The 17,777-nt window shown below is 35.4% G+C and overlaps 5 protein-coding genes and 1 long non-coding RNA gene across 11 annotated transcripts in view; 2 read left to right on the top strand and 4 right to left on the bottom strand.

Moving 5' to 3' along the window:
• LOC117151721 overlaps positions 1 to 2,609 on the bottom strand; it is a 7,604-nt gene extending 4,995 nt beyond the window's left edge. Inside the window, exon 1 of the long non-coding RNA XR_004461823.1 lies at positions 2,511 to 2,609. This is a non-coding gene — a long non-coding RNA (uncharacterized LOC117151721). The remainder of the gene's footprint in view (positions 1 to 2,510) is intronic.
• Positions 1,055 to 5,932, top strand: LOC100746976 (ras-related and estrogen-regulated growth inhibitor). Its single transcript, XM_012386323.3, has 5 exons — positions 1,055 to 1,070; positions 1,154 to 1,424; positions 1,809 to 2,031; positions 2,527 to 2,713; positions 5,095 to 5,932. The coding sequence occupies exons 2-5, from the start codon at positions 1,286 to 1,288 to the stop codon at positions 5,275 to 5,277; spliced, it is 732 nt and encodes a 243-aa protein (XP_012241746.1). The 5' UTR covers positions 1,055 to 1,070; positions 1,154 to 1,285; the 3' UTR covers positions 5,278 to 5,932.
• On the bottom strand, positions 5,873 to 10,505 carry LOC100746856 (Bardet-Biedl syndrome 2 protein homolog). Its single transcript, XM_003489907.4, has 11 exons — positions 10,084 to 10,505; positions 9,879 to 9,998; positions 9,454 to 9,642; positions 9,207 to 9,389; positions 8,887 to 9,109; positions 8,592 to 8,803; positions 8,188 to 8,358; positions 7,775 to 7,879; positions 7,338 to 7,650; positions 6,853 to 7,107; positions 5,873 to 6,777 (listed from the first exon to the last, which is right to left on the bottom strand). Exons 1-11 carry the CDS (start codon positions 10,444 to 10,446, stop codon positions 6,683 to 6,685), a joined length of 2,229 nt encoding a protein of 742 aa, XP_003489955.2. The 5' UTR covers positions 10,447 to 10,505; the 3' UTR covers positions 5,873 to 6,682.
• Positions 10,506 to 10,581: 76 nt separating this feature from the next.
• LOC100746736 (ER membrane protein complex subunit 10) lies at positions 10,582 to 12,053 on the bottom strand. The gene is made up of 4 exons (XM_003489906.4): positions 11,582 to 12,053; positions 11,247 to 11,510; positions 10,894 to 11,160; positions 10,582 to 10,814 (listed from the first exon to the last, which is right to left on the bottom strand). Exons 1-4 carry the CDS (start codon positions 11,639 to 11,641, stop codon positions 10,719 to 10,721), a joined length of 687 nt encoding a protein of 228 aa, XP_003489954.1. The 5' UTR covers positions 11,642 to 12,053; the 3' UTR covers positions 10,582 to 10,718.
• A 582-nt stretch (positions 12,054 to 12,635) lies between these two features.
• Positions 12,636 to 16,656, top strand: LOC100746501 (apoptosis-inducing factor 3). Of its 6 annotated transcripts, none has more exons than XM_012386310.3 (9): positions 12,636 to 12,788; positions 13,095 to 13,234; positions 13,299 to 13,411; positions 14,473 to 14,765; positions 14,835 to 15,171; positions 15,254 to 15,601; positions 15,692 to 15,897; positions 15,972 to 16,188; positions 16,271 to 16,656. In XM_012386310.3, the coding sequence occupies exons 3-9, from the start codon at positions 13,339 to 13,341 to the stop codon at positions 16,528 to 16,530; spliced, it is 1,734 nt and encodes a 577-aa protein (XP_012241733.1). In that variant the 5' UTR covers positions 12,636 to 12,788; positions 13,095 to 13,234; positions 13,299 to 13,338; the 3' UTR covers positions 16,531 to 16,656. The 6 variants fall into 6 exon arrangements, with proteins under 6 accessions (XP_012241733.1, XP_012241732.1, XP_012241734.1 ...); XM_012386309.3 differs by having other exon boundaries at positions 12,638 to 12,792; XM_012386311.3 differs by having other exon boundaries at positions 12,638 to 12,792; positions 13,282 to 13,411.
• Positions 16,657 to 16,683: 27 nt separating this feature from the next.
• Positions 16,684 to 17,531, bottom strand: LOC100746617 (ribosomal protein 63, mitochondrial). The gene is made up of 2 exons (XM_003489905.4): positions 17,328 to 17,531; positions 16,684 to 17,041 (listed from the first exon to the last, which is right to left on the bottom strand). The coding sequence occupies exons 1-2, from the start codon at positions 17,384 to 17,386 to the stop codon at positions 16,777 to 16,779; spliced, it is 324 nt and encodes a 107-aa protein (XP_003489953.1). The 5' UTR covers positions 17,387 to 17,531; the 3' UTR covers positions 16,684 to 16,776.
• Positions 17,532 to 17,777: the final 246 nt, after the last annotated feature.

Here is a 17,777-nt window from a genome sequence, read left to right as displayed (position 1 = left end):
CGCCGCGATGTCCGGTTTTATTCCATCCAGGAGGAGGGCCGCGAATTGCGAAACCAGCTGTTCGAACGTTTGACCCAGCGACACTGATATCGCGTATCTTGATTAAGCCAGTATGTAACGACCTTTGCATTCCCCGATATCCTGCCACCACGTGAACGCACTGACCGAGAAAGTTTGAAAATGGAATTCACGTGCGTCCCTCGAAACTTCCTGGACCATTTAATGTCCCTGAATCGATTTGTGACAGTTTCGATGATCGAGCACGAGGAAATCGATGTGAGAGGGACAAGTAAATTAGCGAGTTACACAGGCTGTCTCGGTGATCACGATCCGCCGATCGACAAGAAAGTGATTCCATGAAAAAATAAACGGAAGATGTGAAATGAAAGGTTTCTTACGCGGTGCTTCGTCGTCGATAAAATTCAATTTGAAAATTTTACTTAATACGTGTGAACGAAGCTAATTACCGACCAGGTAGAAGCAGGCAATACTCGGTAGATTATTCTACGTGCGAAAACGAGTGAAAACCGTGGAATACAATTTGTTCGTTTAAGCATATTCCGTTCAAGCGCACACTGACGTTTTAGCTTTCTCAATACGAGATTCGTAGCAACGTATTGGATAATAATCTTGAAGCGGAGTCCGAACCGCGTGCTCGCACGGAATCGTACGATCCCTGTATAACCGTATTACCCAAATAATTGGTTATCGAACGAATTCGGTATTCCAGATTTGATAAACTTTCTATTTTGGACGTTGTCCGTGTCCCGGACTCGCTACGAGCAAAAATAAAAGTAATAAATTAGAAACTAACTTCTGGGAATAGCAGACATCGGATAAATCAATGCGATTCGTTCCTTTACGAAACAAATTGCTTATCAGCGTCTATAAAAAACAAGACAGTGTATTATAATTGGCAATTAAATAATAGATATAGTGATTTAAGAAGCGGTAAGATAATATGAGAAAAAAGAATAAAATAAAATAAAATGTAGAATGCAGAACGTAATATAAAAATAATTGGCAATTACGAAAGAGAGAGAAATCGATTAACGAAAGAGCTGATGAAGGTAAATAGAAAGCAAGATCAAACACAGAGAGAGAGAGAGAGGGATTTGCGATCAAATTAAAACGAATATCGTTCGTTTACCAGTTTGCGGATCGATCGGAGGAAAAGGTAGCAGGAAGAATGCGTGCATAAACACGTCTATTAAATATCAGCGGGAAAAAGAGAGGCTTCATAATCGATGAGACACCCCAGAGGGAATTCAGTGACAGTTAAGTCATGGAGAGATTCAGTCCGCCAGCAACGTCGTTGAGGAAGAGAATTAGCCCTCCGATAGCTTGGAATCTTGGCCTCACTAGCAGGGATCCGAGAATTGTCAAAGTAATCCTACTGGGACATCAGGGCGTTGGTAAAACCGGTAAGAATCCAATTTAAGAATTATAATATTTCAAATATCTCAGGATACTTTACAGGCAGTCGACTTTAATATTCCAGTTGTCGGATTTTCAAATTCCTAAATCTTTTATTTTCTAAAATCTTTAAACATCTTCGAATTTCCAAATAATCTAAATTATCGAACTGTCGACTTTTCGAATTTTCGAATTGCCAGACATCCGAATTTTTAAATTTCCGAATTTTTAAATTTCCGAATTTTTAAATTTCCGAATTTTTAAATTTCCGAATTTTTAAATTTCTGATTTCTCGAGTTTCCAAATTTTCAAACGTTCGAGGCCTCCACGTGAGATCGATATTACGCGATGATTCTATCTTTGGCAAACACTAACATATTGACGATCGATAGCCCTGGCAGTGCGATTCGCGACGAAACGGTATATAGGGGAGTACGATTGTTCTATCGAGAGGGTTTACAAAGTGGACAGTTTCCTGGATGCGGCGTGGGAGATAACTGATCCCCCAGGATATCTACCACCTCCGTCCGAACTGAAATTACGGTGGGCAGATGCTATCGTTCTCGTTTACTCGGTGTCGGATCGTGTCAGCTTCGACGAAACATCTCGTCTTCGGTAAGAAAATTTATTAATCGCACCGATTCGAACAACACCGATTGGAATAACAGTGTTTAGTCTATGTAACGTTTCTATCGATAAAGAAGCGTAATGAATTAATAATCAAAGAAGGGGAATATAATTTGTCAAGTGACGCGCGAATTTACTGATGAACATAATTAGCTATTTTTAAATCGTTGATCGTTACATTACACGGGATACGTCACGAAAAATATCTTTTCTACAAAATTCTCACGGAATTTTTGAAAGATAATGCTCGTGGTAAATTTCTCTACAACCTTTCTTCTACGATAAATATTCGTTTGATATTATATTCTATTAAATATTCGCAATCAACGTTCGTTCCGAATTAAAAAAGCGTTTTTACCACAAATTCGCATAGAATCGCATCTCACTGTTTACATTATGCTGTCATAAATATATCTTTAAATATCTACAATTCTGTCTGATAAAAATTTACAATTAGTATTTCTTACCCGATATTTATTTCAGATTTCTAGTATCACACGCGAGGAAAACTAGGAAGGTTCCACCGATAGTAATCCTAATAGCGAATAAAGCAGATTTAACGTACACTCCTGGTGAAAGGGTAGTTTCTACGGCAGAAGGGCGTCAAAGGGCGGAAGAGATCGAGGCCCACGCGTTTCATGAAATTTCCGTCAGAGAATCTGTCGAACAGGTAACGTTAATACCAAAATTTGTATTTTCTTTCCATGAAAATAATTATTCGTATACCGAGCACCCTTCGTCTTGGCCTTTACCTTCCATAATTAGATGCGTATTAATAATAGATCCATTGCCAATGCTGCGTCGATGCGCTTTAACCTGACCTCGAAAAAGACATGGTACTACGTCGATGACATTTTCCATGTTAGAAATGTTACGAACCAACTTGTAGCGACATTATTTTTATCAAAAATACTGCTTTGTATCTGCTAAATCTTTAACCATGCAAATTACAAAGTGTAACATTACGCGATATCGACTCTGCAAGTCGATAATACGACAACAACGATGCAAAAATAAATGAAAAGCGATGTAAAATAAAATTGTCGTATTTGAACGCGTGTTGGGGAAAAAGTTTGAAAATTGTGTAAATGCACATTTAGAAAAGTCAGTAGTCGTTGACACGGCATTGCGCGGTGCGGCGTTGCGTCTATTACGATAAAACCACGAGCTTTTGACGTAACACTGACATTGACTCTTTTGCCGTACCTTTAACCTTAGATGGCAAGGACTGAGGCACAGGCCATCCGACCTGTAAATTACTATCTATGCTATTCGTAAGGTAAACAATTACGAGATAACAAATTCATTGCACAAATGCCACTTCGTTTCGTAACGATCTTTCCTCCGAGCGATATACCATCGCTCGTATTAGAAGCTCGCATATATTTTTAAAATTCTATTTAACTAACACTGGAAAATAAATTCATAAACTTCAATTTATCGGCTAGTATTACAAAAGAAGCAACGTGTTGCTTTCATGTTCGATCATGTCATATTCGAATTGTCCTGTAATCGTAAAATGAAATTAGTGGACGAGGAAGTCGACGAAAATACGTACTTATCGTGTTTTTCTCCTGTAATCTTCGTTCGATCAAATGGTTCGATAAATTCCAAATCTACGATATAATCTGATATACATATCTGTTATACGAATTCATTCGGAACATCCTCAAAAATTCCTTTTCTTCCTCGAACGATGGAGGATCACGATCGTGCACTTGCTTCATTTTCTAAAATTTGGTAGAGAGCCAGCCAGACACAACACCACGTCATCCGACACGAAAGCTTCGGCAGACAAGCGTTTGATATCTCGACGAGTTAAATATTCGTGGAGTCTCGTACGCGACGATATGACATTGAGATCGTTGACGTAACGTTACACGTCATCGATCGCGAAAGAAAGCCCCCGTCGATCGGAAATCTCAGCTGGAGTTCCGCTATTACTCGTCTATTTCAATGGCGAAAGAACGCAGAGAGAAAGAGAAAGAGAGAACCAAGCGGTTGGCGAATCGATCGCTTTGTCGCGATCGATCCCGCGGTCGAGCCTAATCGCGAGCCTCGTTATTTTTCTAAAACGATTGTTTACTTCTCCGGGAAACCGGTCATGGCGTTTACGCGTGATCGCAGAGTGGTAAACAAAATCTGTATCGTGGAGCGGGCGGAACGCGAGCGATACGGCGGCCATCTCGAAACGATCGTTCCAGCGTTATCGGTATCGTAAACGTGCCTATCGTAATTAAAGATTTGTTTCACAATTAATTATGTGTACTAGGTGGAAACGATATATGGCGCGGTCGTGGTATCGAGGACCGAGCTTCGAATTTACTCTGATACGTTTCAAGGCTGGGAGTGTTCCCTGAAATCGTTTCAGCCCCGAAGAAGCGAAACGTAACGTTCGAGAAACGTCGGAACGAAACGCAACGCGCTATTAAAAATCGATCGAGACTCGAAGAACCACGAATACGTCGTGTAACGATCACGATGACGATTTAGAGTCTAAAATATATTACGTATGCTGTACGAAACATCTCGAAATTTCGTTAACGCTCTAACGAGACTATCGCGTTATTCTGTAACGAATATATTTTATTTATTTATTTATTTTATTTTATTTTATTCTGGCCTTTCGGCACTCTGAATGGTTTCCATGGTTCTTCCGCTTTGCCACAGTGCGTCATCTTAACGCCATACAACAATAATATTCTTCCCTTACGCTATGACACTTAGTATAATAAATATAGAAACAGACCAAAATTATGTTACGATCCAATGGACGATACCATATGTTCTTCTTTGAAAGAATTTCAGGTGGATGTACGAGCAAGAAAAGGTAAAAAGAAAGGGGGTCTATAACTTGTTCTACACGTGTCGCAAACTGTTACGCACAAGCACAAATGAAAAAGTGGCATGAGCGATAATGAGACTGGTTTTAAACGTACTTTATGAGAGAAAAATATATATCAAATATAATCGTCATAGCGGTTGAGCAGATAATCCCGCGAGGTTACGTAACGATAGCAGCGGACTGACTCGATTATTTTTATTCGACAGGTCATGGCCGTTTTCACCGACATCTCCAAGCTGTTGACGGAATTGCCGGGAAATTCTGGCCAGCAAACAAATTCCTTCAGGGTGAGAGCCTCCACTGACGGCACCTTGGACGCTCTTCGACGCCCCTCGCCTGTTCCGCTCAAACGAAGATTCAGCATCTCCGTTCGAGGAACCCTTCATTAAGCGAACACAAGCTTACAGCTTAAAACTACGCGCTTTCTAATAAAGCTCCTGTTCTAATCCTTCGAGTTTTGAGAAATATCGACTGTTCGTTGTCAATTTGTAGTATCGTGATCGTTTATTGTATTGTAAAGGCGTATTTTGTTCGTTTTTAAAAATATTTTGGGAATCTTTTCGCTTTGAGAAATATTTTTAGAATCTTTTCACACGTTGCGATATATTTTTAGATCTTAAACTTTTAAACTATATTTTTAGATTATTAAATAACATATTCGTGGTCCTAGTCTTTGCTGAGTGAACTGCAATATGCGCTATTGAAACATGATCAAAAGCCGAAGAACCACAAATATGTCAGTGAGAGATATTTTTGGACTGCTTTATCTTTGGATTTAACGCGATTTATTAAAAATGTACTATCGGCCAATATGGAGTTTCGAATCGTTATATGTTTCATGGAAATAAAAAGTTTAAAGAAAAATCTGCTGATTAAGCGGTAAATAAACGATCGATAAGTTCTGTTTAGTACCTCAAATATTTCTCTTACGTGTGATATTAATGTATTTAAATTATTGCTGGTATTTGTCGAGTATATATTTAACTGTAAATTATATTGATGTTAAGAAATTCGATGAAATAAAATTTGCACAATAATTATTTCGTAAAGATAAGTATGAATTATAGATTATTCAAATTACGATTAAGTTATATTTATTAACATATACATATCCTACAATGTATATCTAATTGTAAAGATTATTGTATAATTTCTCAAATTCAATCAATAAATAGATTTTCTAAAGCAAATTCCAATGTCGTATCTTTCATCTTTAACTTTGTCCACCTCTCACTCTCCTTGTAATTTTCGCCAGTTAGAATACGTAAAACGTCAAAAATTCAGAAAAATTTCATGATCATTGAGGATATGAATAAACGGACGTAAAAAATAAATAAACAAGGCAATGCATGTAAACACTAAAAAATCCCGAGAATTTGAGGTGATTTTTTAGAACTTTCGAAAATTGCAACCTCGAAAAATTCCTGGAATATGAGACGTCTCCTATCTATCTCCTATGATTCCGTCTCCTATGACTTTCCTATCTCCCACGAATTTCTCGAACTAATTTGATCACGACCAGAGCTATTTTTCGAGTTTCGAGCTTCAGAACTTTGCTTTAAAGTTCTTCCACTTTGGTTCTCATTAATTAACAGACGACACGATGCGATGACCAGTCCTCGAAACAACTGTCCTGAAAACTCCCATTTTAAGCCAGTTTGTTAAAGAGATCAATTGTTTTTCACGCAATCTAGAAGATGTAAAAACCCTGCAAAGCTCTTTTGGGGTCCTCATAGCGTTCCGGCACCCAACGCTTACAGTGACATTAGCGTCAAGGTAAATTCGTCCCTGAATTCATCCGTGTCTTATCGCCATCGTGAGAGCCTTCGGATTCTCGTCCTGGATCGCTGCTCTACAACGGGCTATTGTGTTTGAGGCACTTTTCCCAACTATAAATACAAATTTTAATAACACTTTATTTTGAGCAAATGGAAAATAAGCAAAAGTAAGATAAAAAATATCACCTCTTAATCTAGCTGCACGTTGCACTCCGAGATTTAATTCTTTTAAATTCGCCGTGAGTTCTCTATAACTCTTCATTCTGATTTCGTGTTCCCTGATCAGATCGACATTAACATTTTTCAACTGTACGAGCCTCTTTCTCATTTCATCGATATTCTCGAGAATTCTTGCATCCTCCAAGCGAATTATAATATTCTTCAGTAAAACTGTTTCATTAGCTGCCTCTGCTTGCAGTCTGGTATCAATCTCCTTTAACTCTGCAACAAATAAACAAATTATCCTCCGATATTCTCTGAAAGCCATAAAATATATCTTTTCTTATCGTTGGACTGCGGATTTCTACGCATTTATGGGAAACATGAAGATGCGAAAATCCACATAAAGAGGACAACCATTACCTAAGCCTATGTTCCATCTTTTTAATTATATTTATGAAAATACGAATTTGTATCAATATATTCGCAATCTAATTATTACTTTGAGTCACCTTTGACGTGTTCCAAGGCGTCCAACATCTTCTTCTCTTCAGCCGGAAATGAAACTTCGGAAGAAAGCTCTCTAAGGCCCAAGTACAAGGCTAACGACTGAATAATGTCGCCAGCAAATGTAGAATCTTCTGTTTGAACGGTTACTTTTCCCGTTGCGTCTGACATGAAACAATGAATCTTGTTGTCTCTCATACCACGAAGCCACATTTCAATACCTCCGTTGTTTGGTTTGTCTTCCTGAATTTCGAACTCTTCCGGAAGGATGAGACTCTGATTCAACCAAAGAGCGATTCTTTGAGGTCTCTCCGCAAACTGATTAACCAAAAATAGATATACTGTATAGCAGCGGTGATAGTTATTCGAAGGATGCGTAGAAAAGTTAGAAAAATAAGCAGATGAAAATAAATGTGAATTTTCAACAAATTAAAACTAATACCTCAGCTGTGACGCTATTTTTCGCAAAGTCCTCCGCTATTTGCGCAGGCCGTTCGATGATCTGGTACATGCAAAATCTCGGCAATTGGCGCGTCATTTCGAACACCTTAAATGGAGTAAAGAAGTCAGGATAGAAATTGAACAAACTTGTTTTATATATCGAAATAAAATTTCCAATAAAACCTCGTTCGTCGGAATTTGTCGGGCAATAAACAATTTATACGTGTAATATAATAGGATCTCATCAACTATCTTTCGTTCGCATAATAGGAGCTCACGTTTGGATAAATGAATTCAACCAGCAAAAGTTCAGTTAACCGAGCATTAAAATTTCGTTCGGATAAATGAAATTCTGCTGTACTAGAATACTATGCGGTAAAATGTTTTGTAAATGCCCCTTGCTTTATACGGTACCTGTAACAAATCTGCAGCAGCTGGACCAACGCATACTTTAACGTGCATATCGACAGGGGCATTCTTCGGAGGACGAAGCTCTATTTCCAGCTCCCCTCTAGGTCTGCTGGGATGGACAACGAGAGTTTCGCCTTCGAACACTCCTTCGGTGAAAACTATCGCGCAATACATCTTGGGCAGAGTAAATGTACGACAGTATTAAAATTTATTTCGTCTAAAAATGATGAATGTATGTATCTTTTACGTTTGATGCTACAAATATGAGAAATTTTATAAAGATAAAGAAATCATTGTTTTCTACATCGACCGTTCCGAATTCTTCGTTATTTTATTGTGCCGTGAAAGCGTTAAAGAACATTTCAAAAAGACAAAAATTAGTTTTATGCAAGAACCGATCGACTTACAAAAAGTCCAGGTCCAGACGCGAGGGCAACACGAGCCGCACCATTGCAGGTCATCAAGCTCACTGCCAATTTCGTTCCATGGAACATATTCGGAACAGACGCGGCCCTCTGCCTAAGCTCCATTTGGAGGATCTGCCTTTTCGCCAATAAATCGCGCATCGCCTCGCCAGGTTCTGGAGTATCCATCGCGGAACCGGAACCATAGCCGCGCACTAAAATATAATTCGAAAAATCTTCCTGTCAATCTTTTTAGTCTATCACTGTATGCGTATATGGTATACACATTCTATTCTACCTTCGCCAATAGAAGACACTACGACTAAATCAGATTTGCCGATTCTCCTGTAATCAGCTTCCACGATTCCAGCTATTCCGGCGGATAATTGAATTTTAAAAATTACTTCGCCGTTATTGGATGACCTTGCGTCTACCTTTCCATTATTCCAACCAGTTATGACTTCCGGTGCACCGTCTCCGTTCAAATCAAAGCTCCTCGTGACCACCACCCGATGCTTCGACTGAAAAATTTATGAAAACGAACGTTCCTACGACCTACATTCAATCATCGTATATTGATTTCTTTCTTGGTACTTGTATTCTGTAATTTAGAGTGACCTTGACACGCCATAGTCTTTGAGTCGTTTCATAGACACCAAGAGTCCCATTTCCTACTGAATAAACGAATCTTCTATTAGGTAGGCCGGTTAGAGTGGTAATCGAAGCTGTTTCTTTAGCTTCCCAGAGTAAACTGTCCTTCTTGTACACCTTTATTTCGAAATCTCTGGTCCCAATGACTAACTAAATATTGTTTGTATTTATTAGAGAAGGATTTTTATTAGACTTATTTCCTATTACAATTTACCTCGTTTTCGTCATCCCCATCGAAGTCAAAAACAGCTAATGAAGTTACAATACCTCCTAGTACTGTCCAAAATATCTCTGTGCCTTGTGAGTCTAAAACTGTTATCGAACTATTGCCACCAACGATTGCAACTTGATTTGGAAGCCAACTTAATTTACCAACGATTATACATCTTGCACCATCAGACATCTAATAAAAACAATATAATTTATTTGAGTTTTAGTATGATAAGTGACCTTCGGATTTTTATGCAAATTTACATATATCCAGGCAACCTAAGAAACCTATGTACAGATCATCCATTAAATATTATAACAAGTAATATACTTCGTATATTTTATGTATTTTTGCATATTATATATATTTTATGCGCCTTTAAATTTCAAATGAATGCATAAGTATCTGTAGTCTAATAATTGCGGTACCTCTTTGTAAAAAGCATCAGAGTTGTCTTCTATGTGATAGGCCAAAATATGAGATGCAGTTCCAATTAGAAGAATATCTCTCTCGTCATCACTAAGTCGACCAGTGCATAATGCTGTAATCTAATAATATACATATATATATTGATTAATTTGTAGTAAAAGTTAGTTTTTATTAGTATCTTTATAATTATTTAATTAATTATACCTCGGTTCCTATCTGAAGTTCCGCGAGTTCTCCGCTCCAAGATACTTTTCTGTCGGATTGTTCGTGGTCTTGGTCGGTTATTTGTGGTTGCCTATGAGGGCTGTGTACCAAAATATTTCCACCATAAGTTGCAGCCGCTAGGCAAGCATGAGAACCATCGAATTTACCGGAAGTTACAAGGCCAGGCTCCACGTGTTTTTGAATATTTAGAGAAAACGCTGCCATTTTAAGATCAGCTTGAGTGGCTACACATATTCTAATGCATAATGGCAACAGTTTGTGGCCTTGTTCATTGGGTGGCAGATTATTGATCTTTCCCTGCCTTACCTGTCTGAACATTACCTGATATAGTAAACTGTACATATAGGAAGATTATATGATTATAACAGCTAACTTTCACAAGTATTATAGCATTCTAATGCATGTATATTGCATTATACAAAATTTTCGTTCTACATGTTACTAGTTAGAATGATAAAACAAAAGATAAACAATAAATTTTAATTAAATCATAGAATTTATTCAGGAAAAGATACAATCATAATTTTTATAACTATAATTATGAAAGTACATTATAAGTTTATAAATAAACGGTTCCCACACAAACACTCTTCGAGGCACCAATACACTTTATGTTACTGTCTTTGGGCACTTCCTCCTGCACCCCCAGCTTCTGGATTTGTTGCGGATGATAGAACAACAAAAATTAATGCAGGGACAATGTACATCCACTGAAATTCAAAGCAATAATATATAAACTGAATTTGAAAAAATTAAATATACAAACATTGTTTAGAACAAAAAACCTACATATCTCGCAAGGAAAGATCTGTTATCTTTCGCATCTCCTCTTTCTCTTGCTTCTCTTTCACGTTCAAGTTTCTGAATATATGTAGCAGTGTCTGGAACTGGTCCACCATCAGGATACTTAACAATAATGTTGGTTGTCCACATATTTGTAAACGGACTTTCTGTACTACAAGGACCAGGCGACGATACACTCACAACTATTGGCTCGGCTGCGCTATCCAGCCAAATTGTTATAACATCTTCAAGATCAGAACCGAGAATATAACACTACGCGTGGAGAAAACATTATAAGTCGTATATATAGATATATATGTATATATAAAGTGAAAGCATAGTCAGAGGAATAAGATTACCGCAGGTACAGAAGTTAGAAATGTTATTTCATTTCCTGAAGAGGTCCGAGCTACTGCTTTAAGTCTGTATTTGCCATCATGTTTAGCAAGGTTTTTTAATTCGTTTATATGAGGTTGTAACAATCCATTTTGTCCAACAACAGAAGCACCGCTACGAACACTTGACACTGTGACGTTACCTCGTTCTATAAAAATGGGCTCTGGCTCGTCGTTAAATGCGTGCCATAATCGTAATTGTAACCAGCCGTCATAATCGAGTTCGCTCTAAAATTTGAGTGGCTGTTTAAAACACGATAAAATATCAAACATTATAAAAATTTGGAAGATATACTAACCCCACGAGCTAACGATGAAACGCTGACTAACAAACTTATGAAGATATATATCGTTTGCATTATTAAAATTATTTATTTTCTACGACGTATAAGAAAATCAAATCAATCTCATTTTATAACATTAATGTATTTTACAATTTATTTATCGAATAATACTAATGGAATGTGCGAATTTTTGCACTACGGTGCAAGTGCTTTGACAGTCAGTCTACTACCGTTTGATAGGTTTAGATATTTATAACCTTAACATTTAGTAATTAGTTTTACTAAATATTCTGTTGAAATTGTTTCGAATTTGTTATCGGATTTTATTTCTCTAAATTTATTTTAAAAACTCATTGGATTTTAAAATTAGGCTATACATGACAGCGTAATTGTTTCTGCTATTTCTATTTTTATTGGCTAGTTTCTAGTATATATTCATAAAGTTTATATATTTCAACAAAGTACTATACTTTCCTCGCCAATCATATTATGTATACTGAATAGCGTACAGTATTACTATTATAATTCTATAGTGATTTTTCTCTAACTTACTATATTAGTGATTTAGTACATGTTACACGCAGTATTGCTTTTTACAATATACTCGAACAAAATTATAAGACCATGAAACCATGAGTTTGTATTACTTTTATACATTAAAAAGAGATAGGTTCATCTAAATTTTAAAGAATATAAAAATTATATCATAGTGAATACCATGTACGAACACATCATCTAGATTATGAGCGGTACTCATAATCCAGTCTTGTGATCTGTCATGATCTCGACACGTATATAATATATCGAAACCTAGGAAAAACCGACCGAAAATTGAGTTGTAACCACGATCGTATAAACTGCTCTCGATATTCATATACAAACGCCTAGGGAATGTCGTCTAAAAATGAAGTCGTGTCTAGTTGTGAAAAATCAACATGGAAGACAAGAAAGTTCTTATTCTGCGCATGCGTGACGTTTCTGATAATCAACGTTTAAATTCGATCGGCGTTCTGCGGAGAAGCGCCCTTAGCTGCCGACTCCTTCACATCTGTTGCAAGCTAATCTATATTGTATCATTTGTTCGTGCCATATCGTATATGCGCAACATCGCTTTATACGAAAATCGATTTCAACTTTCCTTTAAAAGCGAAAATGAACGCTCTCTGAATCATTGCAACAAGTTGCCGTTAGTCATAATGTGTCGAATGAAGTTAAAATGATAGTATGTTCGTATTCTTCTCTTAAAACTAACAGCTTATATATTATAATATTTAAATTTATTTTACGAATTCAGAAAATATATTAAACAAATACTAAACTAAACTATATTGTATAAATAAAAACTGTTATATAATATTAATGATAAAATATTTATATTTCGGATAATATAAAAGTTGGTTTTTAATATTTTTTTAAAAATATAATCAAAACAATAATATTTAATCTAAAGTTCTCTTTAAATTAAGTACTTAATATATTATGCGAACGAACTATCGCTAACGTCTTAATGTACTACAATTTTTAACAGGTTTTAAAATAACTTCGTCGAAGTAGTGTCTTGATAACTTCTAATCTATTGTTCCACGAATAAGTGAAAGTTTATCTAAAATAGTTTACCAGTAGTAGAGCGCAAGGTCGATTGCCGTAGTTGAAACTGTCTTTAGCGATGTAAGTATGAGTAATTGTAGGAATCAAAGTAGTCAGATGATTTATAGATATCACAATAACGCAGTTAAGATACCGTCCGTGAGTGGCATTACTTGAACGCACAAATGGGTGGAAATAATTGTAAAGGACTTCTTCCACGGAGCTCTAATGCTACGTCAAGCACATCCGCCAAGACAGGTGAAAACTACATATCTTTTTTCTTAAGTTATAGATTCATAATTATACATGACATTATTCAATGATATGTGGGATTTTATATTGGTGTTTTTATTTATTCGATGCACACCAAGAGACGAAGTTTCCTTATAGCAACAAGGAAAATTTTAACTTGGAATATTTTAACAAAGAATTTTTTGTTATTATCTACATTTAATTTAAGCAATTTATATATGAAATTCTAACAATCGTGATTTATATATGTAAATAATTTAAATAAATATACGTAGTTGCTATCAGAATATCGACTTTTCTCTCGTATACGATAAATCTAATTAATGATGGGTTTTTACGTTCGATAATAAATGATTACGGATATCAGATAATACATCTAACATATCTAATCATATTTCCGTATGTATTAACATGTTTAAAAAGCTAGACACGATAATTTGTTGCAATACATTAAAATAAGACAGAATGTATTGCATGTGTTACAATATCTTGTTTTGCAACATCAATGGTTTTATGTGTGCGTGTACTTGAAGGAACCTTCGAATAGTTTCACTATACTTCTCTTTATGACAAAAAGTCCATTTTAAAGTTACAATTCATTTAATGACTAATCTATAAATGTTTAAGTAACATTGACGAATAGTTGCGGTGAATAATAGCAGAACGACTTGACAGTATGCGCTTATTCATTGCGAAACAATGTACGAAACTATCGTTTAACTCAATATTTCACGTTAGTGGGAAAATAAATAACGGAAGAATGGCAGAATTACAGAAAAGGAAAATTCACATTTGTAGTGAGTGTAACAATGAAATCGAAGATATTAGGCGGTCGCATAATAAAGCAAAATGTTGTTGCAGTTGTGAGTTAAGGACTTGCCATTTGCACGCCAACGTATCTAATGAAAAATCTAATGAAATTAATTTATCAATATGCAGTTATATTGACATTTAGAATATTTCAAAATATTTTACCAAATTAAATAAAAAAAGAAAAATATTAAATCTATTCCAGTTACAAATTGACATAAGTAGATTTTTTACTTGAATAATTCATATTTACTTAGGTAAACCAGAGAAGTATGACTATGTTGAAGATGTGGTGTGTAATAAAACGGATATCAAAGAAAATGAAATGAAACTATTGCCACTTGGAGAAAGTGGGGCAAAAGTCTTGTTGATTAAACAAAAGGGGGAATTACATGCTATTGGTACAAAATGTACGCATTACGGAGCATTACTTCATACAGGAGCGCTAGGAGATGGAAGAATAAGGTGTCCATGGCATGGTGCATGTTTTAATATCAAAACAGGAGATATAGAAGATTACCCAGGATTGGATTCTTTACCATGTTACCAAGTAATTTAGTGAACATATATGTTTAACTTTTAATCTTGATAAAATAAAATTTAAATTTTAATTAAACAGGTAAACGTGGATGATAGTGGTCTTGTACGTGTGAAAGCAAGGCGTAAGGATTTAGAATTCAATAGAAGGGTCAAGAAGATGTGTGAACAAGATCCCAATAATAATACTACCGTCGTAATAGTTGGAGGTGGTCCAGCAGCTGCAATTTGTGCAGAAAGCTTGCGACAGGAAGCCTTCACAGGAAATATTATTATGGTCTGTAAGGAGAACACAGTGCCATATGATAGGGTAAAGGTATCCAAAACATTTGATATAGACATTGAAAAAGCAGTTTTGAGACCACTTTCGTTTTACAAAGAGCATAAAATCGAAACCAAACTGGGTGTAGAAGCTACAGGTAAAAAAATGAAAAAGTTAACACAAACTATCCTTTTTTTGACATAAAATATGATCAAATTTTATAACAAAATTCATTACAGGATTAAATACAAATGACAATGTTGTCCATTTAAGTAATAACGAAAGATTAACGTACAATTATCTATTTATTTGTACCGGAAGTATGGCCAGAAAACCTGATATACCTATTAATTTATCTAACATTTATGTATTAAGAAACTACACAGACTCTCATGCTATATCCTCCAAATTATCATCAGACAAACATATTGTAATACTCGGATTAGGTTTCATTGGTATGGAAGCTGCTGCTTATTGTATAAATAAATGTGCATCTGTCACCATCATAGGAAGGTCTACAGTTCCGTTACAAACAGTTTTTGGTACAGAAATTGGTAACAGAATCAAACGCCAGTTTGAAGAACAAGGTACTAAAGTATATCAATAATATCCATGTGCTATACCGTATCTGATTTGTATCAAGTTAGGTAAAAACTAATCAATATTGTTTTTTCAAGGCGTTAAATTTATATTTGAACGTAATATCACACAGTTTGTTGCAAAAGATGATGATAAGAATGCTGTAGGTACAGTTGTACTTACCAATGGCGAAGCCCTTCCTGCTGATATAGTGATCATTGGAATTGGATCTAAATTATATACAGATTGGATAAAGGATACTCCTATTAAAATGTTACAAGATGGCAGTATCGTAGTGGATAAGGTAGATTGTTATTCAACAGTGAACGAATCGAAGTATCAAATTTAGGAAACATAAAATTCTATGTATAATTTCAGTACTTGAAAACAAGCGTTGAAAACATATATGCAGGTGGTGATATAGCGTATGCACCGCTATTTGGTTCCGATGACATTTCAGCTGCAATAGGCCACTATTCGTTGGCCCATTACCATGGTAAAATAGCAGCATTAAATATATGTGGTAAAACTACCGCTGTAAGTGCCATACCATTTTTCTGGACAACGCTATTCGGGAAGAGTTATAGATACGTCGGTACGTTATGCTTTTACATATAATACATGTAAAAGAGAGATGAAACGTTATATCTTCATGATAATTATTGAAAATTCCACAGGATACGGAAAACCAGAGAAAGTAAGAATTTATGGTTCCCTAGAGAACTTGGAATTTTTTGCATATTACATTAAAAATGGTAAAGTTATCGCTGTAAGTAGCATCGGAGCAGATCCTGTAGCAGCAGATTTTGCAAATTTCCTGCACGAAGGGAACATACTAACAGAAGCGGAGGTCGATCGAGATCCATTTGTTTGGATAAGAAATAAACCGAAGGATTTAGAGACTAGATTCAAAACTGAAACTATCGTAGATCCATGAGTCGAAAGCATATAAAAATTATTTAAATGAAATTCTCATACCAGGACCTTGATATTGAATTCTATAATGCATTTTGTATTTCTATAATCTATTTTTTTAGAACTTCTAAATAAAACCGAGCCTAACGTAATACTATGTTTAGCTTTTGTACAATTATATTGTAGATACATCGTACGTTTTTATTTAACACAATTCTTTACTTTTAACAAAATAGCAAACAAATTGTACCCAATTAGAAAATAAATACTAATCCCAAGATTCGGATACTTTCAAATGACCTAACCGATCCATGATAGTAACTTTTCTGTTAAATTTCGCATTTGCATCTTCTCTGAATTTTGTCATCAGATTTATAATCTTCTCTTGCTTAAGATGACTCATATGACCATTTGATTGCTCCGTAGTAAGATAAGGATGCCTTAATATCAACATATTCGCTTCTTCCCTTTCAAGATCCCGTTTGAATTGAAAAATATCTCTCAATGTTGGTTTTTTACGTATACCGTGTTTCCTGTACAAAATATAATATTTAAATGAAATTCTTGCTAATAATAGTGTTTACGATAATGCAGTTGCAACAAATATAACCTTAGGTCCTAGTGCTACGGTAGGTTAGAAATTAATTTGTTTAAATGATATTTTCTTTGCGGTAACAGCACCGTATTAGACACTACATTATGTGTTTTATGCTGTACTTATTAGTGAATTGTCACGACATAATAAAAAAAATATGTATAGTGATCGAATAAGTAAAAGGTAACCTTAGAATTTTATCAAAACGAGTGATTTGTACATACCCACGAAATCTATATGGAATATTGTGAACCTTGTACAAAAGTATACTCGTAATACGCATATCGAATACAATTCCCTTTTGTTTCGATATTTAACACTTAATTTTTATTTACTTTGCGTTTATGATGTACTTTCGTGGTAAGTGGCTTCAGCGACACCTATCTCGATATGTTACGCAATTCGCGGTCGAAGTTTTGAATCATCGAAGATTTGAATTATATGTATTCAAATACGAATTTAGAACGACAAAAAGCGTATGTATCATTCTTTAATCAATAAATCTTTCGTGAATCACTTCAGAATATTCTACGCTTACCGACGTATCCAAGGCAAGTATATTATTACTTTTTTATTTATATTCCTAACCCGCTTGTCAATTAAAACTTGTAATAGGTGAAAGTCAAACGCAATAATAATAATAATAATAATAATAATAATAATAATAATAATAA

Source organism: Bombus impatiens, unplaced genomic scaffold (genome assembly GCF_000188095.3).
Source record: "Bombus impatiens unplaced genomic scaffold, BIMP_2.2 scf_0382, whole genome shotgun sequence".
Taxonomy (NCBI): domain Eukaryota; kingdom Metazoa; phylum Arthropoda; class Insecta; order Hymenoptera; family Apidae; genus Bombus; species Bombus impatiens.
The sequence above is the reverse complement of the archived record's forward strand: the minus strand, read 5'-3'. Positions and strand labels throughout refer to the sequence as shown.